Source organism: Castor canadensis, chromosome 8 (genome assembly GCF_047511655.1).
Source record: "Castor canadensis chromosome 8, mCasCan1.hap1v2, whole genome shotgun sequence".
NCBI lineage: Eukaryota > Metazoa > Chordata > Mammalia > Rodentia > Castoridae > Castor > Castor canadensis.
In genome coordinates, this window is record NC_133393.1 from 4,726,879 (window position 1) to 4,754,229 (window position 27,351).

Here is a 27,351-nt window from a genome sequence, read left to right on the forward strand (position 1 = left end):
GAAAAGCAAGAGATGGAGTCTAGTTGGAAGAAGGAGGTCACTGGGAGTGTGTCCTTGGAACTATGTCTTGCTCTGGCCTGTTCCTCTCTGCCTACTCTTTGTTTTCTGGCCCCAAGTATATGCAGCCAAGCAATCATGGACTATACCTTCTGCAACTGTCAGGCAAAATTAATCTTTCCTCCATTAAAGTTGATCTCTCAGGTATTTTGTTCACAGTGACATAAAAATAACTTTTAACAAATAAACTGTGCCCTGACTATAATTAAGAGAACCTGACAAAGGTGAAGAAGAGCCCTTGCAGATGACTGACGCCAAAGTCCCTAATCAGGTGATTTCAGGTTAGGTGAGAGGGAGATGAGATTATCCTGTGGGGTATGACCTAATCAACTTAGCTCTTCAGAAGAAGGTTGAAGGGTTAGAAACATGGCAGCAGATTCCTTCTCTCTGTTGCTCACTTGAAGAAGCAATCCTCCATGAATACTATAGCCTCAGGAAATGAATTATGCTGACACCATGAGACAGCTTAAAAGTGGCTCCTTCCTTGATTGAGCCTCCAGAGAGTGCAACCTGACTGACACATTGATTCCAGCTTCCTGAGACCTTGAGCAAAGAACCTGGCTCTGATCAGACTTCTAATCTACGGAAACCAAAAGTAAATAGGTGATTTTTTCCAGCCACTAAGCTTGTGGTAATGCTGTTATGTTGTAGGAAGCTAATGACTTTCCACTGCCTTTCTGACATACACACACACACAATCTCTCTCTCTCTCCTTAGAATCTGGTATCACTAAGGTCCAATAATTTCTTTTAAAAATAAACAACAGGCTCTTGAATACCTCGTCTTTTCTGATTTCACTGTATAGCCTAATTCTTTCCATCTCCCCCTCTTTTCCAAGCTGCTTATCTCTGATCTCATTCATCACTCTCCTAGTTTATTTTCTGTCTTTGAATGAATGCTTTTCCTCTTTCCTCTTCCTTCTCTTCTTGCACCCTCTTCTTACATGTTGGTAGCTCCCCCGTGTCTGGAATTGTCAGCATACTTGTGCTCAGCTGTGAAGTCTCAGTTCATACAACACTGCAAGTTTACTTCTTATCCTCCTCTCAACTTGGGGCACTGAGGGTGGGCAGGTGGTGGAGAACCACTGCTTCTGACATCTGACTTAGTCTTCGCCTCCCCAACCAGAGAAAATCTCAAGTTCTGACATTAGCAAGTCAGGAGGCCTCTTCTTAAAAAGCTACATCATCTTTCTGCAGTAATTATTAAAGCAACTTTGTTTTTCCTATAAGTACTTCCTTTGTACTTGACTAATGGTACAAATTAATCTACCCAGAGTAAACAAGTCATTATGGAAGGATCACATGACTTCTGCCAGCATCAGAGGAGAGCCTGCGGCCTCCCACTAAGTCAGGAAAATTCCAAGAAGACAATGTAGGGAATCACACACTCACACTAGGAAAGAAGGGGATTGCAGAGGTAGCAATGGGAAGACTACTAGAGTAAGGTTACTGAAGTGAATAAAATCACCTTGAAACTTTTCTATCAATTAAAAGATGAGGACTTCTAAATTTTTATGCTCTCCAGTTGCTAAAGGCCATTGTATGACAAAGGCAGCACACCTAGACTCTGTCACTACTTAAGTCACCTCTAACCTACTTTGCAAGCACAGACCCCCCTCCCTTTTTTGTTTTCTTTGCTCTCAAGGGCCAAGTGGCTCTGCTCTGCTTGCACTGAGAGAGTCTTACAGCTGATAGTCATGTACAAATTATTTTCTGGCATTTTAATAAAAACATGCCATGTTCCAGGAACTTCTTGTGGCATTCCAAACTAGACTTCCCAGCCCTTACCAGAATCCAACAGGGAAGTTTAACACCCTAACTCCTTTAAAGAGCTTCAGCCTCAATATCCCTAAGGCTAAAAGTTGTGGGTGTTTGTTTTAGTAAACAAAGGAAGAGCATCACTCTGACACAGGGGTCCTAGCTGACTTCCATACCCTGTTATACTTTTCTCTCAGCTGTGATGTTTGTCAAAAGCGTTCATGTAATAAATAATCTCTATGCCTGATTTACAGCACAGGATGTGAAAAAGAGGGTCATTTATTGAATCATTCCTCAGAAGCTTTCTAAGCACTGATAGTGCTTTCAGGCATGGGGTTAGGTGGTGGGGACCAGAGGGGACAAAAAGATTTTTTTGTAAGGGGTTCACAAATCAAGAGAGGTGAAAGAGACAGATGATAGCTACTATAACCGTATGCTGGCATAAATACGGGATTTTACTCTAAAATTGAGGCCTGGGAGCACAAGGACAGGACAGTTTCTGTCTAATGTCTTGTACAAATACTGTGTTGTAATTCCTTTTCTGTAGATCCTTGAAATAAAAGTTCAGTCACATGTGAGTTGATGGGGACACATTCTCAGAAGTGCATCACGAGGTGATTTCATCATTGTGGAGAGATTATTTGCACAAACTGAGACCGCCATGTCTCCTCTCCTGTTATAATCTTAATGGGATCACCACTATATATGCAGTCTATCACTGACCAAAATATTGTTCTATGGTCCTTGACTCTAGCTAATGAGAATATGTTCACGTCCACATTGCCCAGAGTTTTATACAGGCGCCTCTTTCATTTGATGCTAGGCAGTTCTTATGATCTTACTTTCCATATCCTCTCTCCAGTTCTTACACTCAAGCTACATCTGAACAAATGTATAAAACGTCTCCTTCTCCACACGTTCTCACTCTGTGTTCTCAAACATGCTGCAATCCAAAGCTTCTTAAATACAGAAAGTCACTTGCTGAGGGTCTACCATGGCCAGGCACTGTGGTTGGTACTTGATATATCATTTTTGTTTTCCTCCCACACCAGTGCCTCCCACATGGTGTCCTCATCTCTCATCCACTTCTCAATGTTATTTCTGTTCCTGTTCACCCCACTCACATTGTTCCCCCTGAGGTCATCATCGTTTCTAGATTTAGTGGGTGTTGGGGGCCCACTTTATTTAACCTTGTTTTACACTTCTATTATAAACTTTGATTTGTTGAAAGTCCCATTAATTTCTTTTTTTTTTTTTTTTAAATCTGGGGTCTCATGTTTCCCAGGCTGACCTTGAACTCCTGGGCTCAAGTGATCATCCTGCCTTATCATCTCAAGTAGCTGGGGCAACAGACAGTTACGACTGTGACCAGCTCCTTTATCTCTATTGCATCCCTACTTCCTATTTGTTTCTCTCTACTTTTCAACTGGCTTCTCTTTTCTCACATGTCCTTTTTATTTTGTCACTTCCTAACTAACTCCTATGTTATCCCTCTACATTCCTTTCCTTAGTGACTATCTCCACCTCCATCGTTTCAGCTCCTATAGCAAATATGCCCCATCTTTCCTTTCTCTCTTCTGTGTTTCAGATTCTTACTTCCAGCCCCTTTCTGGATAATACCATGCAGTTCCACCTAGGCAAGTCAACATCAGATATCCCCTCTCCAGAACTGGCACTATTTTCTCTATGAATAATACCCACAATCATCCAATTTCCTTGGTTATAAAAGTCATTCATGACTATTTTTCCCATTTACTGTCAATAAACTAGTCCAGAAAATTCTGCCCCACAGGGTTTTCTTTTTATTCCCACTGTCACTACCTTAACTCCAAGCTTTGTCTTGCAGACAAACCACTGTCGTGTGAATATCCATCCAACACTATCTTAGACTTTTAAATGAACATTTCATTCAATCCTTAGATTTTATGTGAACATAAAAGTCTCTTCTTTCTGAATTTTATTTAAGAGGATTTTGATTCAGCTGCTTATTTTAAACTGCACTTTTAGTTTGGATTTACTTTGAAATTATTTGGAGACCTTTTTTAAACATAAAGTACTTAAACGTGTCACTTCAAAGAATGTATTTGGAACTTATCAAACCACAATATTTATATTACTATATTCAAAATATACTAAACCCTACAGGGAACAAAATGTTTAACAAAATGAATCTGACCTGACCTTTATCTTTAAAGAATTTACAAACTGCTAGGGGAAATAAAGCATGTACCTAAATAGTTACAACACTTGTTGGCATGAGCAATATAAAAATGCTCAGATAAGTAAGCTGTCAGAATTATACTGAGGAAGTGTTAGCTTTCACTGAAGAAACTCAAGCAGACTTTATAGAGTCAATATCTGAGCAAGGATTTCTGAGATGAAACCCTTCACAAAATGTGAACTTCTGAATATTTCTTTTTCATACTCCTTGTTGAAGCCCACTTGTGCACAAACCATTGCACAATATGCTAGAGGCATAGAAATGAACAATAGGCAGTCCTTGATTTCACGTTGTTTTCAGTCGAGTAAGGAAGAAAGGTAAAAATCAATTATTACAACAAAGTGAAAAGGATGATGATGAAGATTAAATATATATATATATAAAACAAAGGAAACCACAGAGAAGGATGAGAAGCACTGCCTCCTTTTAAAAGGGAATGTCTTCAAGAAGAGGTCCAACTTGGGCTGAGCATAGAGTATCATGTAGCCTAGGATAAAACAGACACAGGTTCCAGGAAGAAAGAACAGTCCCAACAGGAATCCAGGGGCTGCGATAGAAAGCTATGACAGTTGTACTTTGGTAACAGCTCAGAAAAGCTAATGAAAAGAGGTCCAAGATATGAATAAGAAAATACATCTAAGCCGGATTATGGAAGGACAAAGGGCAGATGAAGAGCTGAAGACATTCTTTTGGAATAGCTCATTGCTCACTCACTGATGGTGTTAACTTATCGATGATAGATACATGATTTATCTTTACCAATTAGACCAGAAATTCACTGAATTATCTGTATTTCTGACTGAAAAAACAGATTTTGTTGATATTCAGTGACTCAATCATGGGATTTGTTGTAGATATTGAACTTCTACTGACAACTATATTAAATTCCCTAGAATGCCTTCTTTGCTACCCTATCATTGTGGGTGACAGCTACTTGGTTTTTTGTTTCAAGATGCCCATCCACAGGGAATGGAAATAAGTATAGTGATGGTCCCCCAGCATTTCAGGATTCAGTACCCCTCTATTACTGGTAAGCATAATTTTTATCCACTACTAATAAATTAGGTTGAGCTTTGCCTTTTTATTTGAAACTTAGATAACTCCAACTAAAACCTACCCCTCAATTACCACTTAGGAAAAATATTCCGAAGTTTAAACTTAGTCCTTAGTTTGACCTCTCTATATTTGACCACACAAACACAAAATAAATGACCAAGGAAAGAAGTTGATCAATTGAAGAAAAAAGTAAGTTTTTAGAAGTCTTCAAATTTCTTCATAAAGAATATTTTCCTAGCTGAACCCAGTGACTCACATCTGAGATTGGGAGGATTGTGGTTTGAGGTCAGCATGGACAAAAAGTTTGCAAGACCTCACCTCAACGAATAGATGGGAGTGGGAGCATGCCCCTGTCATTCCGTCTCATCGTGAAGCATAAATAAAAGGATTGCAGTCCAGGCTAACTCAAGCATACACATGAGACCCTATGTGAAAAACACCTAAAGCAAAAAGGGCTGGGGGCTTGACACAAGTGGTAAAGTGCCTGCCTAGCAAGAACAAGGTCCTGAGTTCAAACCTCAGTACCACCAATAAAAAGAAAAAGAACACTTTCCTCTTTATTTGTATTTGATATCACCATGCTACATGCTCTTCTCAAAGTAGCCACATTCAACTCCCCTTCAGTGACAGGGATCTCTCCCTGTCTCTAACTTTATTCCTCCATCATCTCTCCCAAGGCAGGATAGAAATGTTTAAGCCTACTGCAGCTTACTAAGAATGCCTTTAGTTATATTACTACAATGTCTTATTTCAATACCTGAGAATGCTTTTTTCAAGAAATAAACGCTTTAGACTAGTAGACCTAGGTGAGAGACTTCCGATACCAAAAAGTCTACATGGGGCACCAGATGCTAGAGAATAATAAAAACATAGATTTGAGAAATAAACGTCAGTGGCCCCAAATATAAAAGATCTACTCTACCAACTTCTACAGGTCCCTAGTAGCACAAAAAGACCAAGTTATCAGTAAAAATATCATTTGAGCTACATTGGGATGATTATAAGTGTGGGTGTAATAAATCCTAAACAGAACATCTCAGCCTAAACTCTTGTCAAAGGTCAGAGGTCCCCATACTATACCTACTCTCAAGACCAGTCTCCAGATTCCTGATATTCTTTTTTTTTTTTTAAGCAGGAAGCAACGTTTTATTGGTGAGCACAGACCCAGTGGACTCCTGTCCAAAGGCTGAGCCCTAAGATCAAAAGGGTCTCATCTTATTTATCCTTGCAAGCAGGTTACAGAGGCAATAAAATTAAAAAACAAGATTTAACTCATGTATGGTTAGAAGCAATTCTATAGGGCTGCTTCAGCCTAGTGCTACCCCTAGGCTCTGTAACCTTCTTCGCCTTTGAATTATTTTTTTTATTCATTTATTCACATGTGCTTACATTGTTTAGGTCATTTCTCCCCCCCCCCCGCCCCCTGCCCCCACCCTCTCCCCCCAGCCCCAGATTCCTGATATTCTAACCACACCCTACCACAACCGTCTTATATTCTAATTATACCAAATAGTCAGTCAATGGCAAAAACTTCATACTTTTTTTGCTGGACCTGGTGGCACACACCTGGGATCCCAGTTATTCAGGAGGCCATAGGTAAGAGAATGGAAGTCCAAGGCCAGACCCAGGCAAAATATGAGATCCTATCCAAAAAATAACTAAAGCATGAACAACACATTACTAAATGATGAATGGGTCACTGATGAAATAAAAGAGGAAATTAAAAGGTTCCTGGAAGTTAATGAAAATGAAAACATGACCTACTGGAACCTATGGGACACAGCAAAGGCAGTTCTAAGAGGAAAGTTTATAGCCATGAGTGCATATATTAAAAGGACAGAAAGATCTCAAATCAATGGCCTAACGCTACAGCTGAAACTCCTAGAAAAACAAAATCAAACAAACCCCAAAACAAGCAGAAGGAAAGAAATAATTAAGATAAGGGCTGAAATCAATGAAATAGAAACAAAAAAAATACAAAGAATCAATGAAACAAAAAGCTGGTTCTTTGAAAAAATAAATAAGATTGACAGACCCCTGGCAAACCTGACTAAAATGAGGAGAGAAAAAACCCAAGTCAGTAAAATCAGAAATTCAAAAGGAGAGATAACAACACACACCATGGAAATCCAGGAAATTATCAGAGACTACTTTAAGAGCCTATACTCTAATCAATTTGAAAATCTCAAAGAAATGGACAGATTTCTAGAAACTTACAACCACCCAAAACTGAACCAAGAGGCAATTAATCACCTGAATAGACCTATAACACAAAACGAAATTGAAGCAGCAATTAAGAGTCTCCCAAAAAAGAAAAGTCCAGGACCTGACGGATTCACTGCTGAATTCTATCAGACCTTTAAAGAAGAACTGATACCAACCCTCCTTAAACTGTTCCACGAAATAGAACGGGAAGGAAAACTGCCAAACTCATTTTATGAAGCCAATATTATTCTCATCCCAAAACCAGACAAAGACACATCCAAAAAGGGGAACTATAGGCCAATTATCCTAATGAACATCGATGCAAAAATCCTCAATAAAATAATGGTAAACCGAATCCAGAAAGATCATACACCATGACCAAGTTGGCTTCATCCCAGGGATGCAGGGCTGGTTCAACATACAAAAATCAATAAATGTAATAAACCACATTAACAGAAGCAAAGACAAACCCATATGATCAGCTCAATAGATGCAGAAAAAGCCTTTGACAAGATTCAACATCATTTCATGATAAAAGCTCTAAGAAAACTAGGAACAGAAGGAAAGTACCTCAACATTATAAAAGCTATATATGACAAACCTACAGCCAGCATTATACTTAATGCTGAAAAACTGAAACTATTTCCCCTAAAATCAAGAACAAGACAAGGGTGCCCACTATCCCCACTCCTATTCAACATAGTACTGGAATTTCTAGCCAGAGAAATTAGGCAAAAAGAAGAAATAAAAGGAATACAAATAGGTAAACAAACTGTCAAAATATCCTTATTTGCAGATGATATGATCCTATACCTTAAAGACCCAAAAAACTCTACCTAAAAACTCTTAGACACCATAAACAGTTACAGTAAGGTGGCAGGATACAAAATCAACCTACAAAAATCATTAGCTTTTCTGTACACCAACAATAAACAAACTGAGAAGGAACACATGGAAACAATTCCATTCACAAAAGCCTCAAAAAAAATCAAATACCTAGGAGTAAATTTAACAAAGGATGTGAATGACCTGAACAAGGAGAATTACAGACTCCTGAAGAAAGAGATTGAGGAAGCCTACAGAAGATGGAAAGATCTCCCGTGCTCACGGATGAGTAGAATCAACATAGTAAAAATGGCTATACTACCGAAAGCAATCTACATGTTTAATGCAATTCCCATCCAAATCCCAATTACTTTCATCACAGAGATTGAAAAATCCACCCTAAACTTCATTTGGAAACAAGAGCCTGTGAATAGCCAAGGCAATACTCAGCAAAAAGAGCAATGCTGGAGGTATCACAATACCTGACTTCAAACTACATTACAAAGCAGTAGCAATAAAAACAGCATGGTACTGGCACAAAAACAGACATGAAGATCAGTGGAACAGAATAGAGGACCCAGATATGAAGCCACACAACTATAACCAACTTGTCTTTGACAAAGGAGCTAAAAATATACGATGGAGAAATAGCAGCCTCTTCAACAAAAACTGCTGGGAAAACTGGTTAGCAGTCTGCAAGAAACTGACACTAGATCCATGTCTATCACCCTGTACTAGTATCAACTCAAAATGGATCAAGGACCTTAACATCAGACCTGAAACTCTGAAGTTACTAAAGGAAGGAGCAGGAAACACTGTGGGACAAATAGGTATCAGGCAAAGAATTCCTCAATAGAACCCCGGCAGCCCAGCAACTAAGAGAAAGGATGGACAAATGAGACTTCATAAAATTAAAAAACTTGTTCACAACAAAAGAAATGGTCTCTAAACTGAAAAGACCACCCACAGAGTGGGAGAAAATATTTGCCAGCTACACATCAGACAAGGGACTGATAACCAGAATATACAAGGAACTTAAGAAACTAAACTCCCCTAAAATCAATGAACCAATTAAGAAATGGGCAAGTGAACCTAACAGAACCTTTTCAAAAGAAGAAATTCAAATGGCCAAAAACCACGTGAAAAAATGCTCACCATCACTGGCCATACAGGAAATGCAAATCAAAACCACACCAAGATTCCACCTCACCCCTGTTAGAATAGCCATGATCCAAAACACCAACAACAACAAGTGCTGGCGAGGATGTAGGAAAAAAGGAACCCTAATCCACTGCTGGTGGGAATGCAAGCTGGTGCAATCACTCTGGAAAAAAATTTGGAGACTTCTTAAAAATCTAAACATAAACCTGCCATATGATCCAGCAATCCCACTCCTAGGGATATACCCAAAGGAATACGACACAGGTTACTCCAGAGGCACCTGCACACCCATGTTTATTGCGGCACTATTCACAATAGCCAAGTTATGGAAACAGCCAAGATGCCCCAGCACTGACGAATGGATTAAGAAAATGTGGTATCTATACACAATGGAATTTTATGCAGCCATGAAGAAGAACGAAATGTTATCATTTGCTGGTAAATGGATGGAATTGGAGAACATCATTCTGAGTGAGGTTAGCCTGGCTCAAAAAACCAAAAATCGTATGTTCTCCCTCATATGTGGACTTTAGATCTAGGGCAAATGCAGCAATGTGGTTGGACTTGGATCACATGATAAGGGGAGAGCACGTATGGGAGGCAGGAATAGGTAGAGGACCCAAAACATGAAAGCGTTTGATGTCCCCACTTCAGAGGAACTAATACAGAAACCTTAAAATGACAGGTTATCAAGAGCAGGGGATCAGGAGCCAAGGAAAGATCAGTTAGAGTTGAATCAACATGGGTGGTAACACATGGGTACATGACAGCAGTCATAGGAATCTTTCTGTATAGCTATCCTTCTTCAACTAGCAAAAATGCTTTGTCTTTCTTATTATGCACGTGTCCTTTCTTCAACAAAATCAGTGATAGAGGCAGAACAGGTTCTGCCTGGAAGTGAGGAGGGGGAAGGGGGAAGGTGGGGGAGGGGAGCAGGGTGGAGAAATGACCCAAACAATGTATGCACATGTGAATAAATAAACAAAAAATAATAATAACTAAAGCAATAAAGGACTATGGGTATGGTTCAAGTGATGGAGTGCCTGCCTAGGAAACTCAAGCACCAAGGGAAAAAAATTGAGGAAAAAAAATACCTATTTTTTCCTTCAAAATCTTCCTGTCCACCTCTTCCTTTCCTACTGTCACAGGTGTTCTCCAACTATGCCACAAGCTCTCCACCCTAGAGGAAGCTTTCCATCTTGCCGCTAAGTTCCGGAGTGGAATTCTCTCCTCCACTTCACACCAAGGTCAGCTCCATCCTGTTGGCTTTCTGGACCATGATTGATAATTTCCTTAAGATACACAGTGGGAAATTATTTTCCTTACATACTCTTATTTTCTGGCTTATCCCTTATTACTCTTCTACTTGTTTAAAAGCAATGTGGTTACTTGCAATATCTGGAATGTGTTTGTTGGTACCCCCAGCTCACCAAGAAGTCTCTCCTGACTAAAGACACTCCCAATATCAGCCTTCTCCGAGAATTTAAAAAGAAAAGGGTAAAATACTCCCAATCCACTCTAACTAAATGTGTTACATTTTTCTTCAGAAAATTCACATTGTAATTGTACAATCTTTCCTGTCTTATCAATGTATTATCTGTATGATGATTTATGATCTTGGAGTTTTGATTTTTTTTAAGACATTTTCCTTTGAGGCTTTTTTATATACCTTAAACAGGAAGACCTTTCCAGGTGCTCAGGACCCAAGGTAATACAAACATTTAATTTTTGTTCGTAGGGCAAGAAGACAAAACCTACCTGTCCGTGCTTTTGCTGAGGGGCCACCCCATGAAGAATTTCGGGATGTGATGAGGCCTTGAGATCAGCCTCCCGTACTTTGGGACGTACAACATCAGAGACCAGACTAGAGGAGATAGCCAGAGACTTGGGCCTGACAGCCATGTTGCCTGTTCCTCCAGGAGGACCTTGTTCACCTTTTCTGTTTGTGGTTTCATCTTCCCCTTCAGAGTCCACAATAAAGACATACTCGGCTTTGAAGAGGTCACTTTGCTGCATTCCGAGAGGGTCGTTTGCTTTAATTCCCCTTCCTTGTGAATTCTGCCCACTAGCCTCTGATGGACAAGACAATGTCCCTTTGTCTCTGTCTTGTTGACTCCCAGGGCTAAAGGTCAAGTTGTCATTGGAACTAGGCTGCAACAGATGTAGAGAGATGAAAGCTTTGACATTGGTTTGATAAATGCTTCTTTTTTGTTAACAGACACTGAAAACTGTAACATGTATTTAAATATATATATTATAAAATCAGGCTGACCTAAGAGAGATTGAAGTTAATGGTTTACTTTTCCTAGTCCACCTGTTTGTTCTGTCCCAAGGCCAAATGAATGAGAATCAATCTAATTCCTTCCCAATAAATCATAATATGATGAGAGAAAGAGGAGAGGAGAGAAGAGAGAGAGAGAGAGAGGAGAGAGAGAGAGAAATAGTTTTAGTCAATGGTCAAGCAACCTATATATCCTTTACAAACCCAGAGAGAAGGAGAAAATCTTATTGAAAGTTTCCAAAATAATACAAATATCTTAAAATTTTTGAAAGGAAAAACTGGAACAAAATGCATAGATTGTCAGATATAATACTCTAATTAAAAAGAACTCATAAATAGGACATAAGGAAGATGTGGACATTTGTAGTACTGACATTTTCATTACATTATTTTATTTTGGATTGATAATTCTCAACCTTTTCCCATATGACTTTCTATGAATATAAAGGAGGCTTACAAGACCAGGATTAATATTGCTATATCAAGCTATCAAACATTTTCTAAAATAAAAGGAATGAACACTAAGATTGTGTTTAAAAGACTCACTGTTTTCCATAGTATTTATCACTACCGAAAATTTTATTCTAGACAGTTCCCTGGTTTTCATTTTCTACTTCCCTGATAACAAAAAAAGTTATGTGAGTTGTCTTTGGAATCCAAGCACTGGGAACTTTGCATATGTCCAATGAAAAGGCACTAAATATACAAGTCAATTAGAGGTTGCTTACCCTAGTGTAATATTGAATTATTTAAAACACCGTTTAAAAAAAACTTTAACCTTTTAAAGATGTGGTTGTGCCTGTATCGGTACTTGGATATTATCTGAGCAAGCTTTGGAGGTTTTCGACCAAGACAGTCTCACCCAGTTCACAGAGCCAAATAACAAAGGAGCCTATGAATATATTACATGTAGTTGAATCTTGTAAAGGAGAAACTTCAAGAAGTGCCTTATAGAGTATTCAGGATTTCTCTGAAATAATTTGGCCCATATTCTTTGAAATAAGAGAACATAATTGAAAAGCCCAGGATAATAAACACATCACTGCCTTGTAGATAAGAAGTCTCCGTATACAGCAGGAATGTCTTCCCACACCATCTCCTCCACAATTGACTCAGGGATAACAGCACCCCATCTTATTTATGTGTAACAATAAATTAAGTAATCTTAAAATACACTTTAAAGAGAAAGATTTTGACCCAAATTGAATTATTGTAACCCAAATCATTTTATTTTTTAAAAGTTTTGATAAATCATCTGTTTTCAATGTATCATTATTATATATTCAGCATATAAAATAATAGGTTTCATTATGATATTCCATACATGTTTATAGCGTACTTTGATCACATCCACCTCTCCATTACCTCTTTTCCATCTTTCTACCATTTTCTCCTTCCAGCTCTCTAAAATGTCCCCTTACTTTCCTGTCCTTTTTTTTCAGATTTTTTTTTTTTTGTCTGTTCAAGTTCACTATGAGTACTGGCCTATGATAGCCAGGTAGCATCCAGGTATGGATACAATTCACAGCCCATTTTATCACCTAATATTCTAAAGTTAATGTTTCCATTGAATTTCACAATCACTACAACTATACCTATGTCAAGGTGATATACTAGCATATTCTTATTTTTCTCTGGTTGTTTGATGTTAGGCAATTTTTATTTTTCCCTAGTTATTTTTCTACATAACGTTCTTTTTTTGTAATATTTCTTTGAGATACATTTCTGAAATTATGGAAAGATTATCAACAGTTGTATGAGTGTAGATTAGAGATTTTCCACCAAATTTTATAAATTTATAAAACTAGCATCAAAGTGTGACCATATCAATTATTTCCACAGCTGCCCCAACATTGAGTATAACTTTTAATATCACTAATTTATTGCTTGTAAAAACTAATATCCTGCTGTCTTATCTTGCATTTTCTTTTAAAATGAATGCAAATAATTTCAGTTTTTTATTACTAAGATAGATTTGAGCAAAGGTGCCAGAAGGCAGAATTTGTCCTGTGAATGGTAAACAATAGAATGTCAACTTAGAATAGTTGAGGACAAAACACTATTGATAAGCTGGGACATGATTTGATAACATTTAGGATCATTTACATAATTGCATATACATAAGAGCTACATACCCAAACCTCACAATCAATCATATTTTTAATCAATCTTGAATTTCACAATCATGTCACTTTAATCAGAGGAAATACACATTGGTACAAACTTCCAGGTCATTATTATGGTTAACTTTAGATTTTTGTGTGAAATAAAAAAAGAATAAAAATATCCTACCCTATTTACAGTTTCTGGACTCTTATCACTTGGTTCCTCGGGAATTTTAACAAGGAATTTAGAAGTGTCAGCCAACTGAATGTGTGTTGGTAGTCTTCTGACAGTGGGGACAAATGTGAAGATCAGAGGTTTGGCTTCAGAATCACCAGAGGAGACCTATGAAATATGTATAAATTAGACTTTCAGCCAGCCAAAGGTTTATATCACTTTGTTTTCTAAGAACCATGATACTTATCTCATTTCTTTTGATAAATTGCCTACTGTCCTGTGATCATACATATGGCTGCCAATAAAAAAAAAGCAGACATAAAAATAGTTATACTGTGTGGGAGTCTGTTTTCTCATACCATTTACCAGAAAAAGCAATCAAGCCCTGGAGGGTCCTGCTGTATGGGACGTCAATAAAGCAGCAGGTTGCTGAGCTGATCAGCCGGAAGCTCAGAGGGCATCCCTGCTTCCGTGGGATCATCGCAAACACAGCATCTGGCCTGTTGCAGTTTTAACTTTTAGCCATTTAACTCTAGGAGAGCAGGTTCAATTTATTGGCTCATGATCAACAAGCATGCAAGAAAACTCCACGTTTATCAATTACAAGTTTGGATTTAAAAGTATGTACCTCAGAATGCTGGAGCCTGCTTTAAAGGACACGACTTCTCTTTCCTTCACTCTGAATTCATTGGAAAGTCATTCTATTAAGTATGTGCTGTGCGGTGGACTCAGGAGCAGGGACGTGATGGTGTATAAGAAACAGAAAAAGGATACTCACACAGTTCACAATGGGGACATCTACCCAACCTGGGAAGTGACATAAAAGGCAACACCTGAAGTGGAAATCCAGGTGACAAGAAGGCCGAGGATGCCCTGAGCCGAGGAAACCCAAGGAGCCAAAGCAGGGGAAGTTGCTGCAGCGGTGAAGGTGCCAATTGTGGACATGGTTCTGTGGGCACCAGAGAGCCAGTGAAGTGGCATTGATTGGCAGCTATCGTGGTCATGTTAGAATTTTGGATAAGTAAGTCTGGCTTTTAAAGTCACAGAGCTGAGGACAAGATGACACGTGAAAAGTCATAAACAGAAAGGGAGAAAGGAAAGAAGGGTTGTAGGCTTCTCTTTCAAGACATTTGGGTGAGAAGTCAAGGTCTGGGAGTGGCAATAGAGGGAAATAAAGCTGACAATGTACTTGAGTTGCTCTTATGATGGAGTAATTTGAACAGTAGAGCGAGATCCTGGAAGAAGTGGCAAAATAAGATAAGGAAACATTTTCCCCCACCACTGGGATTTGAGCATCATGCTTGCCAGGATTGTATCACTTGAACTACACCCCCAGGTTTTCTTTGCTTTGAGTTATTTTTCAGATAGGATCTTAAACTTTTTGCCAAGTCTGGCTTAAGACTATGATCTTCCTACATATGCTTCCCATGTAGCTGGGATTACAGCAGCCACCACATCTGGCATGTTTGTTGAGATGGGGATCTCACTAACTTTTTTGCATGGGCTAGCCTCAAACTGCTAACCTCTCTAGTGTCTGGAATTACGGGCATGAACCATCCCTGATGCCAAGGACTCCTATTGTGAGAATCAACTAAATCTAGGTCTTTTCTGTCAAAGGAGTTAATGTATAACTATCATTGTGTAGATACCAGCTAACTCCCCGAATTGCTGCCTACAAATGTCACTGTGTGGGAAAAACCTTGCTCTTACCCCAAACAGTCACTACCAGGGAGGGTTGTGAGCCCAAATCCTTGTGAAGGACGGGGAATCACACATCAAGAATATAATCTGAGCCGACTTCCCACCCAGGTGTGCTCTGCCTAGCAGACTATGGTCTGCAGCTGCACCCTTCTGCAAAAATAAAACTTTTCTTTTTGCCTTGTTGAATGACTCTGGCATGTTTCTTTGATCACTTTTTTGGGAACAGCACTTCTAACACAATAAACCTGGAGAAAGTGAACTGAGGGGATAGGAAAAACCGTGAATTTGCAGGAGTGAAGAAATTGAGGAAAGTGGGAAAGGGATGGAAATCACTTTTGATAGCTCCAATTTTTATAAAATCAGCCCCATCTAGTCAGAAGAGCACTGCCTGCTTGCCATTTCCATGTCTTTGTCAGAAGAAACGTGTGTTGGCAAGACCCATGTCTTCTTCCTTCAAGCCATGCTGCCGTTCTAGCCTTGGACACCTTGGACTATACGTGTGTATCCTTACAGCCATGCCCTCCAATCTGGTCCATGTTAGTGCCCACGAGAAACCCAGAGCTCTGCCTCATGGTGCACGTCGTAAAGGCTTGCTCCATCTCTGCTTTTGCTCCCGTCTTACTTCCTGCTCCCAACTGTTGAAACCTATTCACTGTACACCTTCTGGTCTATTGTCAGCCATTACAAAACTGTCCATATTAACTTCTGTAAATAGCCCCCTCATCTCCCAGTTCTAACAAAACCATCATTCTCTCCTTAAGGAGCTCTCATCGTAGCAGCATTTCTGTCATGGGCCTGCATCCTTTTTGTTCCTCTTTACTGCCACTTTTCTTCTCTTACCTAAGCACATCCAGCTTTGAACTTCATCCCATCAGTCCACACCATTCACGCTTCTCCCAGTTACAGTCACACCACAAGTCCCAGATAGCAGCTTATCCTCAGAAAGTGGTCACTGTTTTCCTTTGTGGGAAAGGACATTGGCTCCCTGGTGAGACTACAGGAGCCGGGAGAACTAGGAGGAGGCCAGTGAGCAGTACTGACACTGCAGACTAGCTGGATGTATTATTTCCTCACACAGTTTCTTCACGTGACTCTTCTCATCAATACCCTGATGGGATAGAGAGTGGTTTAGGCAAGGAAATCCCTGAGGGTAGTTCAAATAATCCATCCTAAAATTTCACGTGAACAAAAAGAAGGATAATCCTTTAGGACTCAAGGAAGAAGATGTGAAATTAGGACCTTGTTCTCGGGTTCTGTAGATATACCTGTCCTATGTCCCACACGATGACTACAAGCCTATCTTAGGTCTAAATAGAACTTAGAAGCGACATATGAAAAGCTTCAGTGTAAACACCCCATGGTTGTGAAATACATGTTACCATCATAAACAGTATATAGTTTTGCCTTCAAAGCACAAGCAATGATGAAAATTTACTTCTCCAAATGCCTTTCACAATTGTCACAGATTATATGTGTCTTAAATCTCTGAAATACAAACAGAGTTCCACAATTGATACATCATGAACAGCAGGCTTCTTAAAGGTTCATAGCTATCATTTTAGCAAATAAAACAAAGTATAAACAAAACTGATACGTCAATGAATAAGGTGTGCTGTCATCATAACACCATGAAAGGAATTTCTAAACATAACCACATGCTGAGAGTGAAGGCATCTGAGAAGGACAAACATTTCCTCTACAGAAACATCCATATCCTCTGTCAAACTTCTTCACCGTAGGAAAACAATTCCAATTGCTTACTTTAGTTGAACAAACATATGATGTCATTCCAGCAAACAGAAAAACAGAAAATCTAACAGGACTAAAGACTTATTCCTCTTGCTGGGTTGCTGTTGGAGAGCAGCAGACTCAGGGAGAGATTTCTGTCCACATCAATATCCTCAGAGCAGTCACAGAAATGACAACTGTTTGTTACTCACTACGAAATCAGCACGGGGTTCTGTCCTGTCTTTACCTAGCATTCTCTTTTGTCATCAGGATCTCACATGCACTTGTAAAGAATTTCAGATGGAAAAGGATTTGAAATCACACTAACCATGTTCTTTCTGCAACCATTAGATTGAAAGTCACATGTTAGCCAGTATACCGTTGAATCCCTTGTTCAGAAAAAGTAAAAATAAAAAATGCTATTTACTGCATACTGTGTGGCCAAGTTCCAATGGAGCCCAAAAATGAATTGCTATGGTGATGAAAAATCATTTTCCACACAAAGCAGAAACAGATGCCTGTTAATAGCATTGCACTTGTTAATTGCCAATTAACACTTTCAATTGTCAAAACTGGTTAAAAATCTTAGCTCCTATCATGGGGAAACTATTTTAATAACATAAATAAGAGTTAAAATGATTAAAGCATTTTCATCAATTTGCTTTGAAAGAAATGCTCAGAATCTCTAGGACTGACACTTTTTCTCCAGACAGTCTCATAATTTGAGACTCACAATTTGATAAACTGTTTTCACCAGAGTCATGCAAGCTAACTGCTTCTTTGCTCAGTTTCAGGCTGTAATGCCTTCCTTTCTTATATTTCCTAAAAGTTCAGTTCCTTCCAGTGTTGATGCCCACACTCACAATGGCCAATAACCTCTTACTGAGGAGAGCCTTTGTAAGGTACGTTAGCACTGGCAGTCCTGAACGTTTTCCTTGCCCTTATCAACTCACCCTTTTCCCTAACTATAGACAACAATTCATCTGATATACAGACAAATTTATCTGCACCCGGGTAGCTCTCCCTCACACCCTCTGGCAGCAAACACCAGGAACACAGTGCACTGCCTTTAAGTCACTGAAAGCATTAAGCAAAGACTTCCTTTTACCTGGGGTGTGGTCTGAATGCTCCCTGCTAAGATGCCCGAGTTCATTTGGAAGTAATTGCTCCCGCAGTCACTCAGAAGCCCTGTTCTGGAAGCATTGATTCATCACATAAGGGAGTGAACAAACCAATGACTGAGGTGGGAAGGGAGCCTGTTACTAAAACAACACACACACACACACACACTCAGAGAGAGAGAGAGAGAGAAAGGAATTCTAAAAAGAGGTAAAGCCGATTCCGCCCCGCAATGAAGAATTCATTCTATCAGCTCCAAAGAGCAGGTTTATGTTTTGACAATTTTTAGATTTGAAACTTCATGCTGAGATGGGATCAGAAGCAAAACCCTGCCACCCCTAAGTATTTGCCCTCTTTTCCTTTCATGCATGTATTCCAATTATCTGCTCTGTGAAAGGAGAGAAGGCAGATTGAGCATCAGAGGGAAGCTGACTGAAGGGCCCTAGCATCTGCCATTCTCCGTCATCAGTTGGTCACGCTCACAGAGAGTATTTAGAGACCCAAATACATGCCAACACTGTGTCTGAATAAAAATCTACAAAACGCACAGTGGCCATCTCAGACAATCAGACAATCAATAACTTCAACCGTCAGTCCTTGAAAGCAATGATACCGGAGCATCTGTAGTGGCAGAAGTTTTACTGTTAACAAAGTTAGCTCTGAAATAAAGCTTAGAACCAAATAGTTGTCAAAACAAAATTCCATTCCAAAGTTCCTGGATGACGGTTTCTAACTGCAGATACACAAATCCCAAAAACTTGCACATGAAATTGATTGTAGTCATCAGCTATCAGTATTTCACTTTTCTAAGTACTGATTTTTCTCCAGATCTATATTAGTGCTTTGGCAGTGGAGGATGTGGTATTGAGAGTGCTAGGTGTATAGCAAAGGCTCTGGGAAGGAATGCAGACTTCTGTTCAGGAACCTATACTCCCTTAATGTTTTCAACACTACCAAAAGCCTGAATTTGAAGAAACCCCATGAGTAAAATAATTGTTAAGCCAGGTGCCGGTGGCTCACGTCTGTAATCCTAGCTTCTGAAGTGGCAGAGATCAGGAGGAAGGCAGTTCAAAGCCCACCTGGGCAAATAGTTGGTGAGACCTTATCTTAAAAAAAAAAAATCACAGAAAAGGGCTGGTGGAGTGGCTCAAGGTATACACCCAAAGTTCAAGCCCCAGTACTGCCAAAAAAAAAACCAAATTGTTAAAAGTGTTTCAATTAACACAGTACATCTTGACCTAGAAATAGTCTCAATTTTTTAATACAAGAGCTGCCTGTATCTGAATATAAGAGCTGCCTGTATCATAAACAAACTTTTTCTATAGCATGTACGTTTATGGATAATCAAAAGACAGTACCCTCATGTTCTTAAGAAGTTTACAGTCCAGTTGAGAATATAAACAGATATACAAATAACAGATATGGAGTGAAAAAGGGAAAACTAAAGTCCCATGCTTGAACTTTTTGCACATGTAGATCAACTGGGAACTTGTGCAGATGCAATTTCTGACTGAGGAGATCTGAGGTGGGGCCTCGGATTCTGCACTTGCAACAAGCTCCCAAGTAATGACTTGATGCTGGTCTGTGACATTTGACCAGAGAAATTTCAGAGGGCAGGGAGATGACAGAGACCTGGAGTGGACTAATTCATAAAAATGGCATTTGAGCTGTACTTAGAAGGATGTGAGAATGGTGGCCTGTGAAGGTAAGATAGAGTAGCAATCCCACTGCTGATGGAGTGGCTTAAGCAGTAGAGCACCAGCCTAGCAAGTGTGAGGCCCTGAGTTCAAACCCCACTTCAACCAAAAAAAAAAAAAAAAAAAGTGGTTCTTACTTCACAGAAGTATTGTGAAGATTTCATTTAGGTTCAGCAAGAGAAGCCCGTATCTCTGTGCCAGGCAAATAGTTCATGTGTGCTACTTCTCTTGTCTTTCAATTTGACGAAAAGCATAAATGAAAATAATGGTTACTAAGTCCAGATTTCATCTAGATCATCAAAGATCTTGAATTGAGGTTTTCAAACTTCAGTCTTGAAGTTAAAATTCTTTCAATCTTGAAAGATCTTGAATTGAGGTTTTTTTATTCAGTGAGAAATAGAGATATCTGCATATTTATGCAGACATGTAAGTGGACAGAGAAAAACATCAAAGGGTTATCATCAATAAATCATACCAACCACTTTTTCTCGAGTTTGTAGTGTGTTCCCTGGGGGAAGTGATGGTCCAGGCCCTCTCAATGGATCAGTTTATTGAGTGGATTCAGACAAGTATGAAACTCTTCTTGTATGCCTCATTCCACTCTTACCTTTCTGAGTGCTCCCCCTCATTCCTTCTCTCAAATGTAAAGTAACGTTTAAGCAAGCTGGCACAAATTTGGAAGAGGAAGCAGCACTTCAGCCTGTACCTTTCCCACTTACGTTCTTCCTTAAGCCCAACATGAAAGCCAATTAAATCAGCCCATTATTTTGCTATTTTCTCTTTTTGGCAACTTTTCGCTAATAATTTTCTTTCCCTTGTTTTACTAATTAATAATTATTAGCATTATAGATGGTTACAGTGATAGAAGTCATAATTTTTGCAAAAGTAAAAACATACTGGGTATGCATTGTAACAGCCATCTGGTTAGTAACTACATACAGCCTTCAGAGTAATTTCTACAGAAACCATCCTCATTTGAACAGAAAGTGGTGGTGCCTGATCAAAAAAAGAGTAAGTCTTTGTCTTGGGTGATAAGAGGCAGGTAATTTGCTTGGAGACGGCCCCCGCCAATTATAACCACTTTTCATGGAGTCAAAAAGAGTCATTTTTTTATAAACATGGACTGTTAGTTACCTGTCTTCCACCAAGGAACATAAACTTCTCTGCCAATAATCTTTTTCCAAAAGAAAGTGAGGTGCATTTAAGTTTGCAACAAACAAACATTCCAAAATTCTCTCTAAAGTCTGGTATTATTGCTGGCTTAGGCAGGCATCCTTCTCCTTTCTTGCTAAGCAGATATTACTGCCATACCTTCAAGCCAAAGCCAATCTTAAGATATTTGTTTTAAAATAAATAATATAGAAAAAACTCAACCAAATTTGGGGAAAAAAAAAAAGAATGAGTCCACAAAAAGGTCTGCAAGAAACATGGAAATGATTAAAATGACCCAGTCACCAAGGCTATTTAGGCATCCGTTTGTCTATGCTTATAGGTTGTGGTTGACAGTAGACAGTAACAGATATTCTTATTCACCTTCATAAGCACTGCTAAGTGCTAGGCACTATTCTACACTCAGTAAGACACAGAGCCTGCTGTCAACATGGCTTCCCGTCTCTTAAAGGAGATACCTGCACAGGTGAGTGAAGTTAGAAGAGAGTAAAAGGTGATGTACTGACTGGAGACCACAGGATGTAACAGGTATTTCAACACTGCTTTTGCAAAAACCAAAAACAAACAAAAAAATAACACTGACTCCTCACTCGGGGCCACACAATAACTGAAGGCAGGATAAAGTTTGGCATCCCTGTCTCCATTTTGTATCTGTGTATCTGTATCCTTCACCCTAAATCTTTCTTCCTCTTGGGGTTCCAAGGACAGGACTGATCTGACAGCATCTTTGCAATGGAAAAGATCCCCAAGGAAAGGAACAGCAGGAACTGCCAGGACAGACCACCAACCAAGCAACAATGCCTCTTACTGTAACAAGGCCTGGCTAATCCTGAGACAATGAGCTACCCAGGCCACTTGCGACCACCACCTATGACCACCAGCATCAATAGAAACACACCTGTGAATGGGACTGTTTAGTAATTACGCATACCTCTGTCTTCCTGCCCCGAGTTCTTCATTTATACCTAAGGCAAGTGTCTATATGGAGAGGATGTGTTGAAATACATACCTTTCCTCTTCCCACATCATGGACTTCCTTCCATGTTAATTAGATGCCTTTTTCTCTACAGTCATCATTATTCCTCTCTTTATTTGGTGAAATGGGGAAGAGGCTGGACCTGACATAAGGAACCCGGGAGTTTGGGCCTGGATCTTGGAACTGTTGTAACAAGGGGAAGTGGTCACAGGCTGTTCTTGGGAGAGTTCATTCTTAGCTTCTGCATTCTGCTCCTGTTTCTAAGGACTAACATTAGAGCATTTATTGTTTCAGCCTGGTGGTTTTATTCTTTTCTTTAGGGATAGGAAAATGCCAGAAGTTTCAATCACTATCCTCTGGGTAATGGATGGTTCTGATAGGTAGCCGTTAGTCATAAGCAGTGACCACAAGAGGAAGAAAGGAAAAAATCATTATAAATCAACTTCCCAGCTCCACAAATCGCTATTTAAGATCAAGTAGCCAGAGCCCAGGGGCTATCACAGGATGCTTTGAAGTGAGTCACTACCCTAAAGCTTAATTCACTGTTTACCCAAGAGAAATTCACACCCTAAACATCAAGACCTAAGAACTAGATAGAGCAAAGGTTAGGAATTTCAAACAAAACTCTCTTATCAATTAGAGCAGGAACTAGTACATTACTCAGTCTCTCTTAACAAGACAATGACCCAAATCCAGCAAATCATCCCAAGGGCCAAAATGACCCCTTGCTGTTTTAACAGCCATCTCAGCCACTCAGACCCATTACCTTTGACCAAGTGTATTCCCCCAGCTCTCCACTATAAAACTAAGGGATGGGACCGCCATTTTGAGTTCTTGCTCCCATTTTCTGTGTGGGGAACAGGAAATGTCTCTCTCTCATTCTGTCCCCCATGACCCAGTTGTTCTCACTCTAGAGACAACCAGCATTCAATCTGTTGAAAGTGAAATCCTTTCCTAATAAACTTTACTACTACTTTCACTGAATCTTTGCTTCTTACTTCAATTCTTCTTGTGCTGGACACAAGAACCTAGGTAATTTTCAAGGCCATTTTTTTCCAGTAACAGTTTTCCAGGGATCTCAATCAGGATCATCCCAGTTCACAGGCTCAGAACTGAGTGCACAATAGTGCACGACATCCTGACATAAAAGATGTGTAAGATTCCACCTCACTGTAGCATTGGTTTGGCTTCATCTAGATTGGACATCCGGATTATTTCTGCCTGTGTTATTACTGCTTATAGCTTCTCTTCTCCTTGGGGTATAGCCTTCTAGTTAAAAATGACATTAATAGCCCTCCTTAATTAAAGTAAATCGTGAGCTTCAAAGCATTGGAGAAGATCCAAATACCTAAGTGTTGGATTAAGTATTCAGAAGAAATTAAAATCTGGCTCCTACTGTTTGACATGATTAGATATTCAGAAGAAGTAAATAAACCCTATCCATGATAGAATTTGAAAGAGGAACAGACACAATGCTAAGAAATATTTATCTATCCAAGAAATGTGGTTCACTCTCTCCTTGTTCTCAACCTGGCTTCTGACACTCCATTTCCTCTTGATTGTCTTCCTGTCTCCTAGACATTCCTCTGTCTTAGAGCCATTGGCCCCCTAAGCTTTGAAGTAGCACAGGACCTTGAGTAATCCTAATAGGTAGCTAGACATAAACAGTGGCCACAAGAGGAAGATAGGGAAAAATCATTATAAATCAACTTCCCAACTCTACTAATCTCTATTTAAGATCAGGTAGCCAGAGCCCAGGGGCTATCACAGGATGCTTTGAAGTTAGCCACTACCCTAAACTTAATTCACTCATTACTCAGAGTTATTATTTAGGTCTAAATATCAAGACCTAAGAGCTAGAGAGAGCAAAGGTTAGAAATTTTAAACAGAAATTCTCTATCAATTAGAGCAGGAACTACTACATTACTCAATGTCTTTCTTAACAAGAAAATGACCCAAATCCAGCAAATCACTCCAAGGGCCAAAATGACCCTTTCCTGTTTTAACAGCCACTCAGACCCATTAACTTTGACCAAGTGTATTCCCCCCAGCTCTCCACTATAAAACTAAGGGATGGGGACCGCCATTTTGAGTTTTTGCACCCATTTTCTGCATGGGAAATAGGAGATCTCTCTCTCTCTCTTTCTCTCCCCTGCCCCAACCCCATTGTTCTCACTCTGGAGACAACCAGCATTCAGTCTGTTGAAAGTTTAATCCTTTCCTAATAAAATTTACTATTACTTTTACTGAACCTTTGCATCTTGCTTGAATTCTTCTTATGCTGGACACAAGAACCGAGGTAATTTTCAAGGCCATTTTTCCAGTAACAATCCTGTCAGGTTCCTTGGCTTGAAATAGAGTTTATAATCAAATAAACTCCAAATTTATTTCTCAGACTGTGTGGTTTCCCTGAATAATATACCCATTCAACTAACATCTTCAATGAGCTGTCTCACAGACATCTGAAAATCATTATGTTCAAAGTAAATTAGTATTTTTCCTGAAACTTTTCCAATATCCCCAAAATTTCCCCACCTCAACATATAGTGTTTATCTATTTCTACACAGAAAAAGCTACTATTTCTAGTTGCTTGGGTAAAAGTCATACATTTGTGTTGATTACATTGATTTTTCTTGGCGTCTCATAATTCCCCAGTAGTATATCTTGATGGCCTACAGACAAAAAGCCTTTTAAGCTTTGTCTAGCCCACAGTTTCTCACATTCCTGTGGCTACAGAACACACTGCTGGCATAATGTACACTATCACCCCACTCCTACTCACAGTGTGCACTACTGAACTGGATGGATGTTCCATGGAGCAGAGTCTTCTTTCTGCCAGGATATTTCATTAGTATATGAAAAGAAGACAGTTTGGAGAGAGAGAGAGAGACTGAGATGCTATTAAAGTTACTCAGCTACTCAATGAAGTGCTGTTCTTGGTCTGGGCTAGGAAGAATGCATACAGTAAGACAGATGTAAGTAAGATCAAAAGTCCTCTGAATTAATGAAGAGAAAGAAAAAAGAGTAAACACAGTTTTACCAAGAATAAATAGTTCACAACATATTCAGCAGCACAAAAATATGGTTTTAATAAATGGGAGATAACTTGCAGATCTTGAAATAAAACCAAAGAGATACAAATAAAGTATATGGCAAATAGTTGGACATAAAGAGCAGCCAGTTAATGGGAGTGCTCATATATCCCATGGTAAGTCATTTCTATGAGCATCATAAGGGAAGCCTGTGTTTTGACACATGCTAAACTTTGTAAAATCTTATTGTTAAGTGGACTCAGTGAAGCCAGCATCTTTTTTAGGTAACAGGTTCATGACAAGTCTCTTTCCAATGTAAACCTGATATAATTTTAGTTATTTAAACTACAGAGGGAAGAAATGGCACCCATTTCATGTTCCTGATGTATTACCATGTGAAAAATATCTGCAAAAAACGTGCATAATATTGAATGGAAAATGTTTTATGTATTACCCAGTTATGATTACAAGGAAAACTACTCAAAAGTGTTACTGAAGAGTGGTTCCAACATAAAAGGGTTTAATTGATTATTTCAAGAAACTCTAAGCTCTTTACATGCAGGCTCTGCTCTCCAATGAGGAGTCATGAAGTCCCCTGGTCCACAAGGTAGCTGGCATATTAAAGGACAATGGTAATCAATGTTTTGCCATTTGAGTCCCATCTTGACTTTCAGAAGCAATACATTTAAGTTAGCTTCCTCACTCTTGTGTATCATAAAGAACAGACTAATAGAAGTGCAAAAATGGGCACCCAGGGAAAGATCTACTACTTATAATACACATTTTATATTTGGTCTTTATCATTTCTTTTCATTCCTTTCTATTGAAATACATAGCTCTTAGCAGAATTAATGAAGAAGATGCTAGAAAACTTGTTTTGTTAGTTTTGTCTTTAGTTACTTAACCTTGAAGAAGAATAAAATAAAGTGCAATAAAACAGTAGAGTCAACTACTATAAAAGAGTAGAGTCAACTAATTCTGCTCATAAAATAGTAGAGAGAACATGGGCTTGAGACCAGTAGGCCCCTACTCTGCCCTCATGAGCTGTGGGACCTAAGGCTGACTCTTAGTCTCTCTATGTTTCATTACTTATGACCATAGAGAATTTATCATACAAACTGGGACACCTTCACGAGTGAAAGGAGAGCACTATTAGTAATCTCCCTAAGACAACAGGCATAAAATGGAACTATTTTGAGCAAATCAAAATACAATCGTCCCATTTATCCCATTTATTTGCAATAATAAAGTCATAATGTCTCAATACTGAGGGTAAAATTGCATGATAATAATATGTTGTATAGGAAGTTTGACACATACACATGTTTAATATCAGCTGTCTCTCCCTTATCATTAACAGAAATTGGGTATGTATTAAAGATCAGGAGAAATGAGGGGTTTATTGTGTTATCTTTCTAAAATTCTCTGCCTAGAATGATCTCCCATAAATTTCTCCCTAGTTAATCCCTCTTTTCTCAACTGAGCTCTAAGAAGCTAAAATTGTGTGATGAATATTTTAGTTTATGTCATGAGGGCAACAACTTCTGACACAACACACTTCATAAAACCACTAGCTTAAAACAGCTTCCCTATCTCCATGAGTCAAGTACAACCTCCTATTGTACATTTTCTTTGTACTCTCTTAGTACCTTGTATTTTTACATAATACTCAATGCCTAGAATTATATTAGACAGCAAGTTCTTTAGCATCTGATATAAGTGCCCATGACAATTTTCTCCATTTTGTTCCCTGATGCACCCCCAGTACCTAGTTTAGTGCCTGTCAGATTCCAGGGGGTTCAATGGATGTTCATTAAGCAAATGGACAGTGACCTGCATTTGTACTAGATGCATGGAGGATCCAAATTGAGATTTCCATTTCAAAGATTTAAGTGTCAGGATCTATACAGAAATGAGAGTGGCTTAATGACTGCATACTTTTTTCTCCACTTTGAAGACACAGCACATAAAAATAGCAACCCATAGCGAATGCCAAAGCTTTGCATGATTTAGAAACATATGAAAGGAACCAGCATCAAAAGAGTGTGTGAAGGACTAAGAGCATGAAGAAAAATAGGAAAAAG

General features: G+C 39.0%; 1 protein-coding gene across 25 annotated transcripts in view; it reads right to left on the reverse strand.

The window, feature by feature from the left end:
- Mlip (muscular LMNA interacting protein) overlaps positions 1-27,351 on the reverse strand; it is a 234,113-nt gene that overhangs the window by 117,870 nt on the left and 88,892 nt on the right. For 16 of the 25 annotated variants that reach the window (XR_002211399.2, XM_074081902.1, XM_074081901.1 and 13 more), the window contains 2 exons: positions 13,856-14,011; positions 11,041-11,433 (listed from right to left, as the gene is read on the reverse strand). The exons of 1 other annotated variant lie outside the window; for it this stretch is intronic. Coding sequence is in view for 23 of the 24 variants with exons in the window: in XM_074081902.1 (XP_073938003.1) it covers positions 11,041-11,433; positions 13,856-14,011 (549 nt within the window). In the remaining variant the exon portion in view is untranslated. Of the gene's footprint in view, positions 1-11,040; positions 11,434-11,554; positions 11,644-13,855; positions 14,012-18,380; positions 18,516-27,351 lie in introns of those variants that run through there. 8 more of the 25 variants (XM_074081893.1, XM_074081916.1, XM_074081911.1 and 5 more) reach the window with 7 other exon arrangements.